We start from the raw sequence: 21,417 nt of genomic DNA on the forward strand, positions 1-21,417 counted from the left end.
TTCGTCTCTTCGTTTGCGCCTGCCTTTGTCTCCCGCCGTAGATGATCGAGGTGGGGGTGAAGATCGACTTCAGCAATTTTTTTTCTCGTTGCCCATGTCGTAACGCTCCAGTGCACACACACACACACACACACACACACACACACACACACACACACACACACACACACTCTTCCCCCTTCTTCAGGGTTTGTGGTTGCGGGTGATATCCCCCCCCTGACTGTTTCTCCACTCTGACATGACAACCACACGTGCTTCAAGGTACGGCTCGCCTATCATGATGCCCCCTCCTTTCTCTGGGCCTTGTCCCTCGACCTTGTTTGACCCCGTACGCCCTTCTCTCGCCGACTCCCCCCTCTCCAAGAGCCAGGGTTTTGCGTGCGAATATTGAGGAGTGTGGTACATCTCTCACTTACTGAATATATATATACATATATATATATATTTATTCGCCATCTAGCGTCAGTATCAACGCCAGTCTCACCCACTCTCCAAAACAAAGGGGAGAGAGGGAGGGAGGGGAGACTGGTGTGGCCCCCAGTTGTGGGAGGAGGCTCACACACACGCGCGCGCGCTCTCGCACACCACAGGGGTCGTGTGTCGTAGCAAAGCTTCTCTCTTTCAGGAAAGAGACGGGTGGAAGGGAGTACACCCAGGGAAGCAGCGATATATATATCTATAATTGTTTCCACTGCCAAGTTCATGATTCTTGCTGAGACATCAATCGACGTGGTGTGAGATCTCAGGGAACGGAGAGCGGAGGCGTGAGCACACTTGAGCCGCTTTGCGCGTTTTTCATGGCAGACAGTCGCAGCTGCGGAGGCGGTGTGTCGCCAGCAGCGCCGCATGACCGTTGGCACCGTACACCTCAATCACTGCGCGACTCGGTGACGAGCAGTGCCGCCGAACAGACTGGTAACAACACCGATGACACCCTTCACGCTGCCAGTGATGAGAGCAATGCCTTGATGCGGTCGCACACGCATCACAGCCATCGGCACAACACCGGATGTACGCAGGACTCATTTGGAGGGGCGATGTCCACAGCGACTTTGACGCTCTGTTGCGACGGCGTCAGCGTGCAGCGTCATCAGCGTGATGGCATTGAGGACGTGTCTTGTCTCTTCCGAGGTGGCCGTGTCACGGCGATCGTGAATTGCTGCGGCACGCACAGCGCGTCTGCCCTGCTCCAAGTGATGGCAGGGCGTGTCGAGAGCACGGCGGGCAATACGGTTCTGAATGGCATACCCGTCTCCGCATCGACGTGTCAGGCGCAGATGTGCTTTCTAGGGGCCAGCGGGAGGGGCGCCCCTGGGGAGTCGAGTGGTCTCCTCGCAGAGCTCACCGTGCGCGAAAACCTGCAGTATGCCAGTGCGCTGCGCGTTGCCGATTCGGCTCAAGCATATTCGGTTGACGAGGTTCTCCAACAGCTGTTACTCGGGCCATACGAGGCATCCAAGATGAGGGACTGCTCTCTTTACGTGCGACGCCGCGTCGCAGTGGGAAAGGAGTTACTCCTCAATCCCTCGGTGCTTCTCCTCGACGAGCCCCTCGAAGGGCTGGCCACGCACGAGTCACAGCAGTATTTGACGATCTTGTCGAAGCTGGCGGCACCGTCTGCCGCGGATGCGGAGGCCCGCAGGGTCATGCGTGAGGTTATGAGAGCCATGGCCGCCACGACCTGCGCCGCTAGTGATGTCTCGTTATACACGCCGCACCACAGCCGCCTGAACCCCGGCTCAAAGTCGAGCTCATCAATGCCGCTGGACGCATCACCCAATACTGTCACCGCCGCCGCTGCCGCTGCCACAACCCCTAATGAATCTGCAATCCCCGTTGAGGCTCAGCGCATCGTCGTCTTGTCGATGGTGCAGCCACGTTGGACCTTACTGCAGTACGTTCACGATGTCGTGCTACTCGAGCGCAGCAATTGCGTGTTTGTTGGATCGGTGCAGGATATGCTAGCAGTAAAGTTGCCCGTGTTTGTAATGCGGTCGGTAATGGCAGCAAGCGCAGACGGCGCTACGGGCAGGACTGACGAGGGCGACAGCTCCAACACTGTCGCCGCCACTGCAACGTCTTCCTCACCGTATCACAACCACCTCAGGTCAGCGCCTGCTGACTCCTACGATGCCGTCGATGCCTCTATTCGGCTGCAGCGTCTCGGTGAGCAGATTGTGCATGGCCTGTATCGCCTTGCCGCGAGAGCGACGGCTTACCCGGACGACGGCGAGGGCGCTGAGGGCGTCACATCAGCGTCTGCGGTGCCGGGGTTGAGCTCCGGCATCGGCACCGAGGGTCCCTCAGGTGCGCCGGCATTGTGCTCATCCGCAGCGGCGAGGACACTGCCTGATTCGGCGTCATCGGGCCCGTCCATTGACGTGGACGGGGAAGAGCCCCAAACTACAGTGCTCAGCCAGCTCTACGCACATCACCAGCTTCGCCTGCGCACCAGCGTGACAGCGTATATGGAGGCTTGTGCAATGGGGCTTGTCGAACTCCCAGAGGCATCCCATCATCCACCATGTAGTTTTGTGCAGCTACTGCACCTGCTACGCTTCGGCCTTCTCGGGCTCCGGCAAAACCTCTTCTGGAAGATATTTTCGTTGGTCTGCGGGTTGGCACTGACTGCGGTGCTCGCCGCGCTCTACGGACGTCAGGGCAACCAAGAGGGCATGCAAAATCGTGTTGGCATCATCTTTTTTCTTGTCAGCTGCGTGGCACTGCAGGCAGTGCTCTCGCTCGACGCGCTGCGGCGCGAGTACGCAGCCTTCCAGCGATGCTCCACTAGCGGCTACTACGGCGCCTGGACGTATCTCGTATTCCATGTCGTCACTGCCGCCCTGTGGCGTTTTGGCCTCGCCTCCTTCGTTGCCCTGGTCGTCTTTGTGCTGTCAAACTTTGGAGAGCCGTGGCGCGAGTACCGCAGCATCTTCGAGCTCTCTGTGATCCTCGCCGTGACCTCGTTCTGCAGCCACTTCGGCATTTGGTTTCTATGTTCCTGGCTGCTCTCCGACCACGTCAGCCGCTTTGTCGTCTTTACTGGCTACACACTCAACGTTATATTGGCTGGCTTGGTGCTAAACCTCTCCACGTTGCCGAAGGCGGTAGAGGCCCTCTCGTTTGTATCCGTGGTCCGCCTTGCCTATGAGTCCTGCATCTTGACCCAGTTCATTGGCAAGTCTTTTGGTTGCGGGGACGACGCCGCAGCGGTGACGACCGCGACGCCGTCGCTCATAATGCGCCAGAATGGTGTGGCAATTGCAGGTCTGGAGAACGTCAGCACGCGCCCACCGGCGTGCACCTCTGTGGCGTGCACTTGGGTCATGTCTGACACCCTCGCCGCTGTCCAGGCCACGTCGTGCTACACCGGCACCGAATATGCCGAATTCCTTGGCTTCAACCCTTCGCGGCGGTGGTCGAATGTCGGCGTGCTTGCCGGCATCTCCGCAGTGCTTATTCTGGGCAGCTGGATCATGATGGCGCTGTATCGTCCACGGCGGGGGGCTTAGGACATCAGTATAGTCACCCCCCAAAATGGACACTGGCAGGCCTACATGGTTGTGGGGCCTTCTTTACATGCGCTCATATATTTTTTTCTTCGAACCCCACAATATACGTTCGCTGACGGCCCCTGTGCTACTACACGAGTTTCTCTCTCTCTCTGTGTGTGTGTGCTTTGTTGTGCAGTTCTCCTTCTCTTCCCCCCTTTTTCCGTAAAAGAGGGAAGGAGGGACGAACTCCTGGGGTGTTGTGCCCCCCCCCCCCTCCCTCCCCCTCTTCATGCGTACATGGACGTACATGTGCTGCGCCTTCTCGTAGCACTTCTGATAACCCTTTTCTTTATGGGTACCGACTTTTTGTTGATCATCACGCTGAGTGCAGAAAAGGCGCGAGACCAACAACAACAGCAACAGCAGAGGAGACGAGGCCTCCCACGTATTTTTCCCCTGCTACACACACACACACACACACACACACACACACACACTCTCTGGGATGTGCCAGTGCGATGGGTCGGATGAGGAGAACATGCCCGAATACATTTTCGACGAGCTCAGTGCGATAATGATACCAGCGGGAGTAATCACCCGCGCTGTGTGCACCACTGTGTGTGGGTGCGTTGACAAGGGGGTGGGGGGGGGCTCCGCAGTCACTCCTCTTGAACAACATGTGTTCAAGAGACTGCGCAGCCAGCACTCGATGTTTTCGCCTTCAGTATCCTTGGCTCCGGTTCTCCCCTCCCCTTCTATTCTGGGGCGGAGGAGGGTGGAGGAGGGCGGGGAAGGCAAGAAAGGCAAGAAAGGTGTCTGGCCGTATATGTTCAACTTTATTTGTCCCCCCACCCCATTTCGATCCCATCCCCTCTCCCTCCCTCCCCGCAGCGAACACCCACTCCCTATAGTGTGTGTATGCGTACACGCATAAAAGAAGAAAACATGAGCGGCTTGACACAATGGTGTGTGAACACCGTCACCAGTGTGTGGAATAAGACAAAGAGCACTGCCAATCTTGTCTACAACGTCGGGGGTCAGTTGCGCATCGTGTACAATACTGCCAACAGCCGTTATGAGCGCAAGCGAGATTTTGAGGCGACAGTTCTGCGAGCCGGAGTTTTTCTCGTGGCCACCGTGTTCTTTGTCATTGTCGATGCGAAGGGTGGTGTACCTAATACACTAAGATGGCTGCGTGCTCTTGTCTCAACGGAGGACCACTCAAGCGGTGCTGCAGTAGATCATGTGACCTCGACCGTGTCCGTCAGCTAGACCGGAAGGGAGGCCATGGGGCAGTGGAGGGGAGTGAGGGGAAGAGGTTCTGCCATATCACTTGAAGAAGAAATGGGTGTGTGCCATTCTTGCCGAGTTTTCGTCCAGCTTTCCCTTTGCTTTCTCTGCTCCCATCCGCAGGCCCTCCCCCCCCTCCCCCCTCCCCCACACGCACACACACACACTCGAGCGCCGTCCAACGCGTATGCTCTCTCTTACTTGGTGTTGAGCGCGCCTCACCACTCTCCACCATTTTTGTTTTCCTCAAAATGGCACACTTGGACATAAACATTCTCCGAGGTGGCACGAGGCATCCTGCGCCGCATTCGGATGGCGAGGGAGGAAAAGGGGGGCAGCCCCCCTTTTTTGTGTGTGCAACGTACGGTGCTTACTGACCCCCACTGCTGTGACGAGACGGCAGCCGGTGGCACTTTGAGCTTCTCGCTGCTGCTTCCTTTTTATGTGCGCGTGTGTGACACGCGGCTTGGTGTGATAGTGTTCTCGCGGGCTTACCTGTACGTGCTCAACACGCAGGTACGCTCACGTGCACTCACAACGGGCTGACAAGTATGTAGCACCACCGCACGTGGGGGGGGCTTGGGTGCACAATAAAAAACGCATCTTCCTCCCCCTCCCCCACCCCTCAAGCTATTCCGTGCAAGGGGTGGGGGGAGGGAGGTAGGGCGAGTCCAACAGCGACAGATACGACACAAGGCACACACACACACACATCTGGCAGATGTGCAGAGTCATCCCGAGGTTGACCCACGAGAGGAGGCGGTGGGTCGTCCCCCCGGCTTTTCGTATGTGTCCCAGTACTTGGAAGCGCTTCCGTCACGTCACGTCAAGTCACGTGCCCCCTCCCCCCTCTTTGTCTACCCTCCGTACATCGCAGTGCCACTTGGATCACTACGTCACACTTTTTCCCCTCCTCCCACTTTGTTGTCTTGTTTGGGTTTCTGCAGTTCGGGTATTTTTTTTCTCAAGAACACATTTTCACCTCTGCTGTGGCCCAGACCAACCATTCTGGATGCTATTATACAATATAGACGCACACACACACACACACACGCACGCACATATATATATATACGTACACACATCTATCCACTGTCGAAGCGCTTTCACCTTTTGACACACTCACAATCACTTGCCCGCACTTTTAGTTAATCTTTACTGTTTTCCTCCACACACACACACACACACACACACACACACACACACACACACACGGGCGCTTCCTCAAAATGGGCTACGGATCGAAAAAAGCCACGACCTGTGGCGCACCCGCCTCCGTTACGGCGGAGACCATCCAGTTGGCTTCAAAGACGAACCGCTTCCCCTACACTCGCCCTACCATTTTTTTTTTGCCCACTGTCATATTAGTGATGCTCTTCACATATCTCGCCGTTGGTGTTGAGGTGGATGCTAGTGGTGAGCATCTCGTGTTGCCCGACTACGTGCGTGATGCCGCCATGCACCGCGACATGGCCGCTGGCCGTAATTCAACCGAGCCCATTCCCTTCAACGCCTTTCTTTTTTTCGAAGAGAGTATTATGGGGCTCATGTTCCGGCTGGGCCTCCTTGTCTTCGGTGGCCTTCCCGGAGTTCGGGTGGCGTGCACCATCGCTTGGCTCATTCACTTCTACGAGCTCGGTGTGTCCTTCCGCATATGCCGCTCCAGCAACGCGTCCGTGCCCGTGACAGCGTGTTACATGTGCTGCACGTTTCTAGGAGGCCTTACGCAGCTACTTCCCCTCAGAAAAGCGCGGGATGCGTGGATGAACAAGGTGCGCGCCACTGCAACCAATACCCCCGCCGTCACCGCGGAGTCGAATTCGAAGAAGAATCTTTGAGAGAGGGTTCACCCACCCACCTATTCAATAGGAGGAGGAGGAGGAGGAGGGGGAGAACAAAAAGAAGCTCGCGGTTGGGTGGAGGTGTGGTGGATAGGGGCTGCCCTCCCTCCTCCAAAAAAAAGGCTCTGTTCTGCACCGTTTCGAAAATTTTAGCTCCTCCTTTTTTTTTTTGACTTCACTCGTTTTGAAACTCATTTTTCTTCCAGGCTATTCTCCACAGCCGCATCTCACGCGGTGGGGTGAGCGCCTCCCGTATCCTTCATGTTTACCCCTCTCCCCCTCTCCCCCCCCCCCCCCAGAATGAGGAGCATCGAGCTGGGGGGGGGAGAGGGGGAGTCCCGTTCCCTAGGGAGGCTCAAGCAGCTCCTTTTCTCCTCTGTTCTTTCCAAGCAACATGTGCTTCAATGACAGGGTTAGCCGTCTACGGCACAGTGAAGTCAAGTCGATCTAGCGCTACCGGTATCGTTGATCAGGTCGTCAATAGCCTTGGGCCGGGAGTGGCATGCGGCCGGCCGGCCAGTGTGCATCACTCACTGGATGAGCCGTGTGTCAGTGTGACTGGAGCACATCTCACTTGGTCCCCACTACTCGCTCACTCGTGTGTATGTGTGTGTCTAAGAAAAGGGTGTACGCCAACCCCCGAAGTATGCATGACGATGGTGGACTTGCATACTGGGAATGACTGTCAGGCGTCCTGTAAGGCGCTTTGGTGAACAGAGGGCGAGGCATATGCCGTGATCAAGTGACTGGGTTAGCTATTGATGTAACGCATGTCCAGCGCTGCTTCACCCTGCACGAGGGGGGTCTCGTGTGTGTGTGTGTGTGGGGGAGGTCAGCCCAGAGGGGGGAGTGCGGATGGCACGTGGCGTTGGGTTTCCATGCAATGTTGGATCGCAGAGGGCACACGTTGAACTACTCAATGCTAAAAATAAATGGCGTTCTCTCTTGTCTTCCTCTTTTCCCCCTCTTTTTATCTACGAGATTATACACCCGAGAATACACACACTGAGACGACGGATCCCCCCTCCCCCCTTTTTCTACTCCTTTTCCCGAACATACACACAGAGCCACATCCCGTTTCTCCTGCTCGTGGCGGTGGGGAGAGGCAGGGGAGGCATAACTCAGATACGCGTCCACAGAGATACATGTGCGCATCCACACGCGTAGACGTGTGCGGCTTGAGCCACCTCGCCGTACATCCCCTCGTGCGGGACTTCATCTTCTGTAATCTCTTGGGCGGGGCCACTACACGGTCTGAAGGAGCGTCAAACCAATGGCAGCATTCAAGTGAGTGAGGGAGAAAAAAAAGGATGTTTGCCTCGCCCACTGCATGGTACGAGTTGTACGGGCCGCCGCCGCCGCCGTCGGAGGTGGCCTCACAGAGGCACAGACGCGCCTCGACAGCCGCCACCTCTGCTGCTCCTGTTTTGGTTTCACCGTGCATGCCCGCAGACCGCAGGAGGGGGGTTGGTCAGTCACCTCCGGGATATGTCTACACTAACCCAGTATTGCCTCCTGCGCATCTGCCACTCGCTGCTTCCACGACCAGTGCGCTGTTGCCCTCCGTCCCGTCAGCGCTGTGGTCTGTGGAGCCCGCGTCGTCACACTACACCGTGGCGTCGCAGCCCGTGCGGTGCTTCCCTCCGCCGCCTGCACCGGCACTGTTCACGGAAAACACTCTGTCGTATGTGTACGCACCCGCGCATCGTGAGGGTGTCAACGGATGGGCACACCCCTGTTGGCGCACATCCGGCGAGGGCAGCCATGTGCCAGTGCAATCCGTGGAGGCAGCTGTGCAATGGCCACACGGCACATGCGGTTCACCTCGGCGCATGCCGACACATGCATGGGTCAGTGGTAGTGTGGATCCTGGGGCTGCCGGAGGGGTGTTCGCACCAGGCGTCGCTGCCGCTGATCCGTATGCAATGCATGAAGCTTATCCAGCGGGAATGGCGACCGAGACGCAGGTGGAAGCATGGAAGGGCGACGCATCTCAATACAGCCGTGGTGTGTCACGAACTAACCCCACTCTATACAGACCACCGCCGCCTACACAAGACGGCCCCCTCACGAGCGGATGCCGGGGAGCTACACCGCGGGGAGTAGTGAGGCCAACTTCTCTTCCGGAATGCGAAGAGGCCGCGAGGGTGACCGCAGAGGAGGCGAAGGAGGTCTTCGAGGCTCACCGTGGGGTATACGCGAGCCGTGCGGGCTGCCAAGTGGCCGCTGATTATGTCGAAGATGCCGTCAATTCACAGCATAGAGTCGATAGGCCGTACCCGGACGAACAGCTACACGCACGGTCGCTGCCGTTATCACGGCTTCGCCCGCCGTTACCCCAGCGTTCTGAGCAAGAGGGGCAGCTGCAGCCACACGAGTACAGCTCGATTTCTGAGGGTGCTCGCCACCTTAACTCGGCGCGGCATCGATCTGCCGCCTCGGCCGCGGCACTCTTCTTCCACTCCCCATCCGGCATGGACGGCTCGGGTGCCTCACCGTGCGCTGGCGGCGCGGCTGCGCTCCGGCAGGGAAGGCGGGTTTCTACTGCTGGGGCACCTGCCGTCTCTACTAGTACAGTGGCCTCAGCCAGTCCGACAGGGGCATCGGCGTTTGCTTCCACCGCTGCTTCCGCTGCGGCAGCTCAAGCCGAACCGTGCTGCGTTGCGGCTCTTATCTTTAACAACGCTAAAGAGGTCGGCGTTGCGCTCTGCGAGTTGCCGTCGCTGGCTGTGTCCCTCTTCCAGTACGGTGACACCGCCACCTTCTTCAAGACGGCATCGCTGTTGCACACACGCAACCCCGTCGAAGTACTTGTCCCGTCCACTGCTGTCGACAGTGAGTTGGTGCAGACATTGCTGCGGCAGCACGGCGCCCACATGACTTTCACAAGTGTCCAGCGCTGCTTCTACAACTCTGAGGATGGGGTGCAGCGGTTGCTACAACTAAAGTCGTCGGCCGAGGCGCTACTGTGCATTGAGGACACAGACCGCTATCTGTGCGTGGCAGCTGCTAACGCTGTGGTTTTGTACATGGAACATGTGAACGACATGCACTTACTGCCAGGCTCCGTGCGCGTCCGGGCAGAGGTACTGGAGCACTACATGGAGGTTTCTCGCACTACAGCACGGGCGTTGCAAGTTATACCGGACGTCACATGTGTGCCAGCAGCGACAGCGGCGGCGGCGGCATCGTCGTCGTCGTCGTCGATGGCGTACGCATGTGGCAAGTCGAGTGGCCATGGACCGGAGGACCGCCATCCACGGCAGGAGGTGTGCAGTCAGCATCATGGCGCAGCGCAGTCACCGTCGTTTCTCGGTGGTAGCCTCCCCGAATTCCCTCCGCTCCAGACCGTTGCGCTTGTGGATGCAATCCCACGAGCCTGCACGATCATGGGTCAGCGTTACCTCCGCCGAACCCTTCTGCAACCGCTGCGCGATCGTGTTGCTGTTCAAGGCCGTCACGACGCCGTCGAGTGGCTTCTGTGCGAGCCGCGGCGACTTCACATGCTGCGCACACTCCTGCGACACACCGCCGCGCTTGACCTCGAGCGCTTGACGGCGACCCTGACGCATCAGCCACGATGCGAGAGGACCAGCGCCCAGCAGCAGTCGTTTCTTGAGTCACTGCAGCTGCTCTGGAGTGCATTGCCCTATCTGGAGCACCTGCATGTGCAGCTCAGGGGCTACCTGGGCCCCCTATCGACACCTCCAGAGTCTGGTCATGATGAAAGCCAAGCATCGCTCAACGAGCTGCACAGCACCGCAGCGCACCCCTCGGTTCTGCACAGTATCGCCGCAGCACTAGAGCAATGCCGCTTCCCCGAACTCGAGACCCTCATGGGCACCTACCTCGAGCGCTCCGTGCTGCCATCGGTCGTCGAACACCACGAGCAGAGCACCGCACACCACGGAGCGCTACATGGCGTCAACACAGGTGGTACATATGCCCCGCCGAGTGTGTTTGTGCAGGCACCGTTGCAGAGACAGCGTCAACTGCGGCGACGGCGATTGCGCAGCGACGACGGGGCTGGGCTCAACTCGCGTCAGCAACCGCAGAAACATTCGCAGCGTGTTACAGACGTCCTTTTGCGACTTCTCCGCATGTGCTTCCTTGTACGGGCTCCACGCGGAGGCGAGCTCGACGCACTTCGCACAAGGTTAAGCCTCCGCATCTCTGATATCACGTCGTATGCAGCGGAGCTTCGTGCCGCGTACCAGATCTTCTCGCTCCGCCTGGAGCCAGACGCGGTGAAGCTGTATTGCTTTTCCTATGTCGTTGCGGAGGATGCAAAGGCGCGGGCGGCCCCCTTCACATGGCGCTACGCAGGAGGCTCGCACTTCGCCTTGTGTCTTTCTACTCTGCGTGAGCAGCAGCTACTGCACCCACCACCGCATCAGCGGAAGCAAGGACAGCATCTGCGTACTCTTCACCGGCACTCACCCACTTGTGTTGGCGACTCCTTGTACACCGCCCCGTCTTTTCATTCGTCTAAGCTGTCGCGGCAAGCCAGCGATGCGGATGACGACGTAATGCATTCACCCGTTGTTGATGCTAGCGCCTTTCCCACACCTGGCGCCGATCCGACTTCCTGTCGTCAGCTGCGTCGTCGCAGGGTGCGATGTAGCACAGAGGACCTCGACTACCGGTGTGCCCGGGCGCAGGAGTGCGTCGCGGCGATCCTGCAGCTGCAGTTGCGCAGCGTTCAGCCCCTCGTCAGCGCCATCCGACACGATTTCCTCAACTCGCTGCAGGCCACCGTGGAGTCGGTGGCGCTCCTCGACACATTGCTGAGTTTTGCGCTCTATTCTTTGACACACCATTGCACCCGACCGGTCCTCATCGAGCTACGGACGGGGTCCACGACGGCGCCACACTTGCCCACAGCGACGACAGAGCCCATTAGAGAGGGCGAGGCGGTCGCCTCTTCGGAGAGGAATGCTTCCGCTCCAGCGAGTGACAGCCGGGTCCCATGGGACAAGGTTCTCCAGGACATCGACGGCGCAGGTGTCGCTGCCGGTGTAGGGTGCCTGAGAGGTGGTGCAGTGGGGTCTTTGGAGAGGTCCGGGACGTCCAGTGACGCAGCGTCGCCCTCATCCACGCCGTCGCTGTCGACTCTCATGACATGCACCACGGCATCAGCGGCGGCAACGATGGAGTCCGAGACACGCCATGCATCTCGACCATCGCTGTTTATTGAGAACGCATTGCACCCTTCTGCGACGCAGTGGCAGTCGCCCAACCGCACAGTGATGCGTGCAGGGCTTTCGGCACGGCTGAGAGGTGCAGAAGGGATGGGTGTGCCTACGCCAACCAGTGTCCCCCACGGTGGCTTGACAATGTCGTGGGGCAGCGATGGCGGTGCCGTGTGTGTTGTCACCGGTCCCAACACCTGCGGCAAGACGACGTTGCTTCGCATCCTGGGACAGTACTTCACTCTTGCGCAGGCCGGATGTTTTGTGCCGGCACAGCGTGTGCAGCTTTTCCTTGCCGACCGCCTCCTTGCGCACATGTTGTGTGATGAACTCCCCAGCATCATGTACTCGTCTTTTCGACGCGAGCTCATGGAGCTGGGCGAGTTGACACACGCTGCGACGGCCGAGAGCGTTGTCTTCATTGATGAGCTCGGCCGAAGCACCACCACCACACAGGGCTTCAGTCTTGCCTGGGCCACGGCGCTCCTCCTGAGCGATCGGCACGTACACTCGGTCTTGACGACACACTATGCTGGGCTGCCAAGTCTTGCACGGGTGCGACCGGCCCGCGTCGTTGCCTTCCACTTCCGCGTTGTTTTCGAGCAACTGGCAGTGCGTGACGGGGGTGGGGACGGGGCGCCCGCCACGAGTTCGAAGGAGTCGTCGCGCCCACGCATCACGATTGCTCGCTTTTGTCACACGCTTTTCCCTGGCCCGTGCCCGCAGCGTTGGTACGGTCTCGCGCTAGCGGAGAAGATGCAGTTCTTTGAGCCAGTTCTGGCACTAGCGCGGCGCACCCAGACACACACACACACAAACGTGGCAGTCACAACCAAGTAGGTGGGGGTGATGGTGGTGGGGTTACTTGACACCGAAGGAGGGGGTCTGGCATGAAGCAGGGGCCTTGGGCAATGAGTGTTTTTTTTTTTTTTAAAGGGGGCTTAAAGGGTGTGTGACCAGCTTGTCAGCTGACTGCCGTGAGACATCAGGGCTAACCAAGGCACACTATGGGGGTACATGTGTGTGTGTGTGTGTACTGTACGTGTTCTTGCTTTATGGGCGAGTCACTGACGGTCTCAACACACCTCCTCTCCAGCTCGTCCACCCCCGCCATGTGCATACACGTGCACACCCTTCCTGCCTCTTCCCTCCTTTTACCCCGAGCGCGCGCGCGTGTGTGTGTGTGTGTGAAGCGCTTTAAGCAGGTGTTCGTTTTGTACCCTCAACACCCTTCACGCGCGCAAGCACGGCTTTTTGTCATTCACGTTTTTTTTTTTTCGGTTCAGCTGCTCTATCTGCTTCAGTGAATCCGCCTCTTCCCTTCCCCCCTTTCCCCCTCCCCCTCCCTCCCTCCCCCCCTCGCCTGAGTCATGTCGGTTTTCTCGACCTCCCAGCCCCGCAACTGCACTTTTGGTGTCACCACCTCCAATTCTCTTTTCTTCTCCACTGCCTCCTCCTCCCCCTCCCCTCCCCTCCCCTTCCCCACGACCACATGTCGCTGCCAATACGTGCACCCACACACGATTCTTTGACCCACCGACAATCAGCCAATAGCTTTGGCAAATCCCCTCTCCACTCTTCTTGCGAGGCACACGTCCGCCGCCCACGAGCGGCGTTAAGAGGGCAGGGGAAGCGAAGGGAACCAAGACCAACGGCGCCAGATGCCGCGGGTGTCTCTGTCGTTGTGCGTGTCACTGCGCTCACGCCGCGTCGCGGGGCTCATTCCAGGTGTCGGTGCCGCCACCGCCGCTGTCGTCGCCGCGGCGTCTCCGTTAGCGATCAACTACAGGTGGACACCTTTCCCGACTGTACTGCTCGCTGCGCAGCGCTTCTACAACACAAATATCAACAGCAGCCTCGGTGTTCCCTGCTGCTCAGCCCCTCAGTCTACCGCGTCGTCTTCTCGCTCTGCCTCATCTGTTCCTTCGACGGAGACGGCCACTTGGACCAGCAGCGCCCCTTCGGAAAGCAGCCGTGGCGTGACGTGCCTGACTGCACACGGCGTCTCCATTGCCTCCCTTCGCGCTGCCCTCACCCAGACCGCTGGTGAGGACGGCAGTATCCGCGAGGGCGATCTTGTAAGCGTTCGGGCGCGCTTAGAGAGGGTACGCGGCCGTGGCAAGGTTGCGTTCCTTCACCTCCGTCAGCCACCCCTCGACTCCGTTCAGGCCGTGTGCGAGGGCAGCGAGTTAGCAAAGCAGGCGAGGAGCCTCACACCGGAGTCCATTATCGATGTCACGGGTGTCGTGCGCCGAGCGGCCACCCCGGTAAGGTCGACAACGTGTCAGGGGTGTGAGCTGCAGGTGACAGCGCTGGGTGTCGTCAGCCGGGCGGCCTCTCCACTGCCGTTTCCATACAACGACACAAACGCAAAGCTGGACACGCGCCTGAACCACCGCATCATTGACCTCCGTACTGACCAGATGGTCGCGACCTCGCGTCTTGTGTCGGCGCTCGAGCAGAGCTTCCGCAATGAGCTTCTTGCGCGCGACTTCATCGAGGTCCACACACCGAAGCTTCTTGGGGCCACGTCGGAGGGCGGCAGCGACGTGTTCCAGGTGAGTTACTTCACGCGCCGAGCGTACCTGGCCCAATCACCGCAGCTGCACAAGCAGATGCTGTTGATGGGCGATGCGATGCGTGTGTTTGAGGTGGGCCCGGTGTTTCGTGCCGAGAAGAGTTTGACTCACCGGCACTTGACAGAGTTCGTTGGTCTCGATGGTGAGATGGTGATTAAAGAGGATCACACAGAGGTCCTCGATGTGCTGGAGCCTGTCGTGTGTGCTGTTCTAGCGCAGCTCACAGAGAAGCATGGCCATCTTATGCACACGGTCTGGAAGCAGCAGCAGCAGCAGCAGGGGGCAGGAGGAGAGAACGACTCCAGTGATCCTCAGTCCGCCGCTGCCGCCGCTGCTCCAACACAGCCGTCTCTTTGCAGCATTCGTGGTCCCATGCTGGGTGAGGTGTGCTGCGAGGTCTCCCTGGCGCGGATGGAGTCGTTGGGAATAATCACCGAGGCTTCTCCGACGATGCGGACCCCCTTAAAAATCGCCGAGCAAGTCGATCCCTATCACGCCCGCGTGGGTGGAGACGGCAGCAGATGCCGTGTGCTGCGCATGACCTTCGCAAACGCGGCGCGGCTGTTGACGGAGTGCGGTGGTGGATCCGATGCCATGGCCGGTTGCACGCTGCCCCTTGAGGATTTTACACTGCCGCAGGAGCGCCTGCTTGGGCAGCTCATGAAGATGCGTTACGGGGTTGACCTTTACGTGATCGACGGCTTTCCCTCCACCGCCAGGCCTTTTTACACAATGCCGGTTGATCCATCTGACCCAGATGGGCCGACACGGAGCTTCGACCTGTACTTGCGTGGGGAAGAGATCTGCAGCGGTGCACAGCGCGTCCATGAGGTGGAGTTGCTGGAGCAGCGGCTATCAGCGAAGAGAGTGGACAAAGCGAGTATGAAGGACTATGTGGATTCCTTCCGCTACGGCGCGTGGCCACACGGTGGCTTCGGTCTTGGTCTCGAGCGCATTGCGCTTTTTTTCCTCGGTCTTGATGACATCCGGCAGGTGTCACTGTTCCCACGGGACCCGAAGCGGCTCAGTCCATGAGCTCTTCTGTCCTTTTTCCTTCCCTTCACCCCCCCCCCCCTTACACACACACAAAAAAAAAACAACCGGTACTACGGGGGTTAACGCTGATACCAACTCTTGTGGACAAGCGCCGAGATGAGGTGCGGGTAGAAGTGGAGGGAGTGGGATCGATTCTGCATGTTGTGCGATGAGCCTCTCCTCCCCTGCGACGACAGCGATCCCACTGTCGTCAGGCGCACTGGAAGGCCTCAACCGGTGGTGGATGACAGTGATGTGTGCCTTGTCTGTGCTTGAGCGGTGTGGGGTAGAGAGGACCAGGTGAAGGGAGAGCTGATAATCGACAAGACTGCTTTATCCCCTTCTCCATGCCTAAACTCTGGCAGCGTGTTGGCCTAGTGAAGGGAAACCGTCGTGGGGTCTCCGCCACCTTTATTTTTTTTTTCCTCCCTCTGTTTCGGTTACCGTTCTGACCCTCTCTTCGCTTGCTTCCCGGCGCCACCAGTGACTGCTCCTCTATTTCTTTCCTCCTCGTTCTCTGTGCACGCTGCGTCCCATTGGCCCATTGGCTGCCATCTTCTGGGCACGTGCATACACCCTTCCACAAGGACATCTGCAGCTCCGGATGTTCCTCGGGCCCAAACAACAACAAGCACATGTTTGTGCACAGGAATTCAAACACGCACGCCGACACACAACACCAATGCTCAACCTTTCGAAGGCGAGTGTGCTTTCAGTGAGGCGATGCTGTCCTTCAGTCTTGCAGGGAGTGTGGCGCGCGTCAGCTGCGTCTGGTCATCGCCGGTGGCGTAGCACCGCGGCGGTCTACAGTTCTCTCAGGACTGCTACTGCGCCGGCAGCGCGTCAAGCGGACCCCCACCTGAAAATGCCCTCTTATTTAGCTCCAGCGCTCACCAGCGACAACTGCCCCACTGCAGCAGTTCTCGTCCATGCTAGTGGAACTGCGCTCATCACGCTGCCCTACTGTCTGGTGGATGTGCAAGAGAGGGTACGTGCGTGTCTGCGCTCTGTGCTCCTCGAGCTCCTTCTTGCCCCCCTTCTTACCGAGCCATTGGTAGACCTGTGTGGGGAGCAGAGCACCGATGACAGCAGTGCTGCACGGATGGACCGAAGCGGCACCACCGCAGCAATAACATCCACCGTTGTTCACCGAGTCACCCGATCACCAAGCACTCTGCGCTACCTCGCCTTCTCGCACCAAGACCCTCGACTCCGGCATCCCAGCTGGGCCTCCCTGTGGGCGGCGAGACTCTCATCGAGCACGCTCTCTACGGCGCCGTGCGCCCCGCATACGGGGCCGTGTGTTGATCTGAAGGCGGCGGCAAATCGCCCTGACGGGGCGGCCGCCGACCCTCTTGACGTTCACGTCCAACTTGTGGACCAAGTTGGTGTAAAAGCACTCGTGCAACCTTGCCTGGGGGAGGTGGCACCTTTACTGGGATACGACGAGTGCGGCTCCTTCCTCTCCGTCACCACCACCACCACTCCCAAGACGACGTCCGAGACGCACAAATCTATCGCTACGGCGGCGGCTCTGTCTGCCACCTCCGGGGCACCCTCACCCTCGTTGCTGCCCTTCTCGCCCGCCGTTACCTACTGGGAATGCTGCCGCGTTGACTCCTATATTCCACCCTATGTGCAAGTGCAGGCCGCCGTACGTCATCTGCTCCGCCGACGCCGACCGAGTGTCAACTTCACGGCCAATGCTCTGTCAGCAGTGCCTGCAGCGTGCACGTCGCTACCTCAACGGTCTCCTGCACGCCCTTTGGCGGTGATCGCGGTGGTTGCACCAGACCACCTGACAACGGTTTACTCAGAGTTTGTCGACATCATTGCACGAGAGCGAACCCAGCAACAGCAGCAGGGCCACGCCGCCTGTGGCAGCTCCGTCCATCTTCTTCTCTTCAACAGCAGAGAACTGGTGCGAGAGTGTGCCGCCGTGTAGAGTCCGCAAATGCAGAGGCAGTGCTACATCACCCGCTGGCCGTCTCGCTTTATCCGTCGGTCATTCATCCCCCCCCCCCCCATCTTTCTCTTTGTGATATCCCCTACTCGCCCTGAATACTGTTTTTTTGTGCCTTCTGTGCCATACGTTGAGGTGCTTCCAAGGATGTCGCCATTGCATCACGCGCACCCATCTTCAATGCAGATGTCTCTTCCTCCCTCTCTCTCTCCCCAATTTGTTTATGTCCTCATCCTCCCTTTTTTTCCTCCCCCTTTTTTTTTCGTATATACGTTAAAACAAAATGTTTTTTCCCCCCTTTCTTTGTCAACTACACATTTGGAATGTACACACGTGCAGTCCAGACTCGTTCCTCGTCACAGAAGGAGGAGAAGGAGGAGGAGGGGTCGAGAGATGCCGGCGTTACCTGAGTGTGTATTACACATCGCCATAGATGCGGATCTGTCTCTCAGCTTTGACGACTTTCTCTGCTCATCGCGAGCAAAGCCGCCTAGCAGTGCGGGTGCGCCAACTGTGATACCATCAGCCGTGCATCCACCAGCGTTTTCGAACCTTCCGTCTCGCACCTCTGTGCGAGGAGTGCGTCAGGTGAATGCCGTATCACAGACGGTAGTTTTGCATCTTCTATCGGACCCCTCGCACACTGACGCACGAGGTGAAGTCACGTCTGCATCGACTTGTTCAGTGCCGGCAACGAACACGTACGCAGTTGTGATGCTCGATGCACAGCAGGTGCCGCAGATGCTGTCTCCCGCAACGGCACGCCAGTGCCCGCCGCACCTGAGTGGTGCAGGGCCACTTGGCTGGTACCTCGACGCTGTGGTTGACGGTTTGCAGCAAGAGGAAGAGGAGAGAGGCGAGATGTGTGGCAGTGGGGCTCTATCCACGTTGACTGGCGAGGACATGAGCGGCTTCAGCACCGACCGGCGTTGCACCACGTGTGCGCTTCCAGCGCCGCGCTGCCGCACTAACCGCGGAGTCGTGCACCTCTCTCTGATTGTCGTGCCAGGTGCCACGGCGGCATTGGGTTGGCGGAACACCACGAACAGGAACATAACGGGTGCTGAGGCTGCTGCCCTCTTCAGCGCTGCCACTGCCTGGAGCGCCGCACGACAGGCGATGCTGGAGGTTGGCGATGTGGAGAACCCACTCGTCGATCGCAACACCAGTGCCGAGGGGGAACGTGGAAGACTGCGCGTGGTGCCTGTCGATCTAGATTTGTGTGCCACCGCTGCCCACGTTCAGCAGGCATCGCAGATGGTCGCTGCGCTGGGTAGCAAGCTGCTCAAGGCGTGGCTGACCTCCTCGGCGGCAGTCGTCAACTCTGCGCTTCTGTCCGACAGCAAAGCCGTACAGACAGCGAGCAGGGCTGACGCCGTCGACGTGCGTCCCGACACACAGAGAAAGGTCAACCCAAGCGACTTTCATGCTTTATACACCAGCATGCTCACGGAGGTGTCCTCGTTCTCGGAGCGCAAGACAATGGCGGCGGCGGCGGCTTTTCCAACCATGTGCCACCTATTGGAATACGTGGACAGTGTCATGGCGTTGGCGCCTGCTGTTCGCGATGGCAACGGCACCGACGACATTGTGGTCCCTCAGATGCCGTGTGCGGTGTATAGCACCAATTTCGGTGAGCATCGCTCATGGAACGTCCTGAACGATGCGGTTATCGAGGCCCTGGTGACAGAGTATGAGCGCTAGAGCTGCGCTAAAGGGGATGGAGACAACGATATATATATATATATATATATTCGGGGGGTGAGGGAACTCACCCACGCTCATGCACCCCTCCCCCCCCTCCCTTCCTCCCCGTGGCCGTGGCACTCGTCTTCCAGGACTCTGCGTTTCTCTTTGTCTCCTTCCAGGCGTTCTGGTGGGTGTAGCAAAGAGGCCGCCCCCCCCCCTTCCCCTGCCACCCTCACGACGCCCACTTGTGTATGGATGAAGAACTGCTATACACGGTCATCGAAAACCATGACAATAATTGGTGGGACGGTCAAGTTGCCTTTACTGTTCACAATGACACGCGCACGCCAACAAATTTTAAAGAGTCTTCTAGGGAGAGCGAAGGGGTTTTGCGGGTGTTGCCTTGGTAGCCGTTCTCCCCACCTTGACGAGGTTCATGGTGCATGCTGATGTGCATCTATCAAATCTCGAGATTCACGACACGGACTAATATGGGCGTGGGTGTTGCAGTTTTTTTTTTTTACTCGCTTCTGCTTTTCCCCCGCCCCCTTTCTGTATGATCCAGCCCCCCCCCTTCCGCTACCCCCCCCCTCCCCCTTACGCATACACTTTTTTATGTGCTCCTCTTTGGCGAACCCTCCTGGGCCCCCTCTCAGCTTTCACTCATCCCCATTTATTATTGCTCTCTTCTTCCATGTCATCGGCGTCGTCGGTGGCGATGCCATTACCACTGGAGCAGCGTCTTGCACAACTAGCGAAGCGCTTTGATGCGATAGAGTTTGGCTTGAGGGCCGTACAGCAGCAGCTGCTGCGACCCGCTGTTAACGTACCTGCTTCCTCTGGCACACCCCTCAAGGGTGAGACGAGCAGCGTTGTCGAAGCAGCAGCTCATTTGCCGATGTTCCAGCCTGACCCAAAGGACCCCCCGGAGGTGGCGAGGCTGCGGCGGCATTGTTGGGAGAGCGGACTGAACTCTGCCGAGTTCATTTGGGTGCCGTCCAACTACTACCAGGAGAATCTGCAGTGGCGGCGTGACGCCTTGCACGCGCCGAGTATTCGCCATTTGTGCAAAACAATTTTGATGGAGAACACGCACTGCACGAACAAGGATTGTGCCAACCGCAGCAACTCTCGCTACTATTTCGTCGTGTACCAGTATGTGGACCGTTTCAACGCTGACATGGTTGGTCGCGTGATCCAAGAGTTGAACCCCGGCATGGGTAAGAAGAAGTTTAACTTTCGCCTCGCCGACCCAGCGGAGGCGGAGCAGCTGACAGGAGTGCGCAGCGGTGCCGTTGCCCCCTTTGGCACCTCTACCTCCATTCCAGTGATTCTGAGCACCGGTGTCACACAGCTGGCGCCACCGTTTTTCTATGTCGGCGGTGGTCACCTGGACTGCAAGTGCCGGCTGGACACGGAGGAGTTCATTCGAGTGACCAACCCAATTGTGGCTCCCATCACTGTACCTCTCACAGAGGATGAGCTGAATCAGATTGCAGACTAATATGGTGTCTAAAAAAAACTTCCATGGAGTCTGTGGATGGGAAGGGGGCGCAGGGTCGGCGCGGCGGAAGCCTGTCGGCGAGAGGTTTATCGATAAACAATATGGGTGTCGCCACCTCGTGTTTGTACGAGAAAAGAAGCTGAATACGGTTGGCACTAAGACTTTGGCATCTTTCACGAGAGCACCCACATCATCGGGAGCCTCGGCTCTTTTGCCGCCATGTCCACTCTCCATGATGCGAGAGGAGGAGGGGGGGAGGAGAAGGAGGGGAGTTCAGTACTTGCGGCGCGTTTGATGAAGACGTGTGTCGCTCCTGTCTGCTTGCTCTCCCCTCCCCTTCCCCCCTTTGCGTGTGTGCATCATCAACTTATTCAAGAGTGTGCGTGCGCACCTTGCATAGAGGGCTTGGCGCAAAGGTACAAGACCGTCTCTGAGGCTGTGGTAGCCGCCCCCTTTTTTTTCCAACAACACAGCACGGAGTTTATCATTCACAGGCACCGGCCAACAAAAAGGGCGGCTGGGGAGGCCACAACCCCCCCCGCCGCGTATCATCCTCACCACACCAGCATTACCTTCCCCCCTCCTCTCCCCGCCCGCATCTTTGTTTGTGTCGGAATGCATGCCCGTATTGCACACTACACCTCCCTCTCTCTATCCCTCCCCCCTCCCCACATACACACACACATCCACACACATATTTTTTCATCTCCCTCCCATCTGCACTCAGTCCCACGGCTTCACTGCCACCGCCACCAGTACATCGCATCCCACACACCCCTACACCTCCTACCTTCCACCCCCACCCCCATTCATTCAACCATGGCTACTCC

At 58.5% G+C, this 21,417-nt stretch overlaps 8 protein-coding genes across 8 annotated transcripts; all 8 read left to right on the forward strand.

The window, feature by feature from the left end:
- Positions 1 to 1,037: 1,037 nt before the first annotated feature.
- JKF63_05073 (uncharacterized protein) lies at positions 1,038 to 3,512 on the forward strand (the record flags this gene model as incomplete). The annotated part of the gene is made up of 1 exon (XM_067901042.1): positions 1,038 to 3,512. One exon carries the CDS (start codon positions 1,038 to 1,040, stop codon positions 3,510 to 3,512), a length of 2,475 nt encoding a protein of 824 aa, XP_067757405.1.
- A 900-nt stretch (positions 3,513 to 4,412) lies between these two features.
- On the forward strand, positions 4,413 to 4,766 carry JKF63_05074 (uncharacterized protein; the record flags this gene model as incomplete). The annotated part of the gene is made up of 1 exon (XM_067901043.1): positions 4,413 to 4,766. The coding sequence occupies one exon, from the start codon at positions 4,413 to 4,415 to the stop codon at positions 4,764 to 4,766; it is 354 nt and encodes a 117-aa protein (XP_067757406.1).
- Positions 4,767 to 6,013: 1,247 nt separating this feature from the next.
- Positions 6,014 to 6,622, forward strand: JKF63_05075 (uncharacterized protein; the record flags this gene model as incomplete). The annotated part of the gene is made up of 1 exon (XM_067901044.1): positions 6,014 to 6,622. The coding sequence occupies one exon, from the start codon at positions 6,014 to 6,016 to the stop codon at positions 6,620 to 6,622; it is 609 nt and encodes a 202-aa protein (XP_067757407.1).
- Positions 6,623 to 7,935: 1,313 nt separating this feature from the next.
- On the forward strand, positions 7,936 to 12,657 carry JKF63_05076 (uncharacterized protein; the record flags this gene model as incomplete). Its single annotated transcript, XM_067901045.1, has 3 exons — positions 7,936 to 8,036; positions 8,070 to 9,836; positions 9,867 to 12,657. 3 exons carry the CDS (start codon positions 7,936 to 7,938, stop codon positions 12,655 to 12,657), a joined length of 4,659 nt encoding a protein of 1,552 aa, XP_067757408.1.
- Positions 12,658 to 13,478: 821 nt separating this feature from the next.
- JKF63_05077 (uncharacterized protein) lies at positions 13,479 to 15,431 on the forward strand (the record flags this gene model as incomplete). The annotated part of the gene is made up of 1 exon (XM_067901046.1): positions 13,479 to 15,431. One exon carries the CDS (start codon positions 13,479 to 13,481, stop codon positions 15,429 to 15,431), a length of 1,953 nt encoding a protein of 650 aa, XP_067757409.1.
- A 682-nt stretch (positions 15,432 to 16,113) lies between these two features.
- JKF63_05078 (uncharacterized protein) lies at positions 16,114 to 17,376 on the forward strand (the record flags this gene model as incomplete). The annotated part of the gene is made up of 1 exon (XM_067901047.1): positions 16,114 to 17,376. The coding sequence occupies one exon, from the start codon at positions 16,114 to 16,116 to the stop codon at positions 17,374 to 17,376; it is 1,263 nt and encodes a 420-aa protein (XP_067757410.1).
- Positions 17,377 to 17,787: 411 nt separating this feature from the next.
- JKF63_05079 (uncharacterized protein) lies at positions 17,788 to 19,098 on the forward strand (the record flags this gene model as incomplete). Its single annotated transcript, XM_067901048.1, has 1 exon — positions 17,788 to 19,098. The coding sequence occupies one exon, from the start codon at positions 17,788 to 17,790 to the stop codon at positions 19,096 to 19,098; it is 1,311 nt and encodes a 436-aa protein (XP_067757411.1).
- Positions 19,099 to 19,698: 600 nt separating this feature from the next.
- JKF63_05080 (uncharacterized protein) lies at positions 19,699 to 20,587 on the forward strand (the record flags this gene model as incomplete). The annotated part of the gene is made up of 2 exons (XM_067901049.1): positions 19,699 to 19,739; positions 19,780 to 20,587. 2 exons carry the CDS (start codon positions 19,699 to 19,701, stop codon positions 20,585 to 20,587), a joined length of 849 nt encoding a protein of 282 aa, XP_067757412.1.
- Between the last annotated feature and the right edge of the window lie 830 nt (positions 20,588 to 21,417).

This window comes from Porcisia hertigi, chromosome 21 (assembly GCF_017918235.1).
Source record: "Porcisia hertigi strain C119 chromosome 21, whole genome shotgun sequence".
NCBI lineage: Eukaryota > Euglenozoa > Kinetoplastea > Trypanosomatida > Trypanosomatidae > Porcisia > Porcisia hertigi.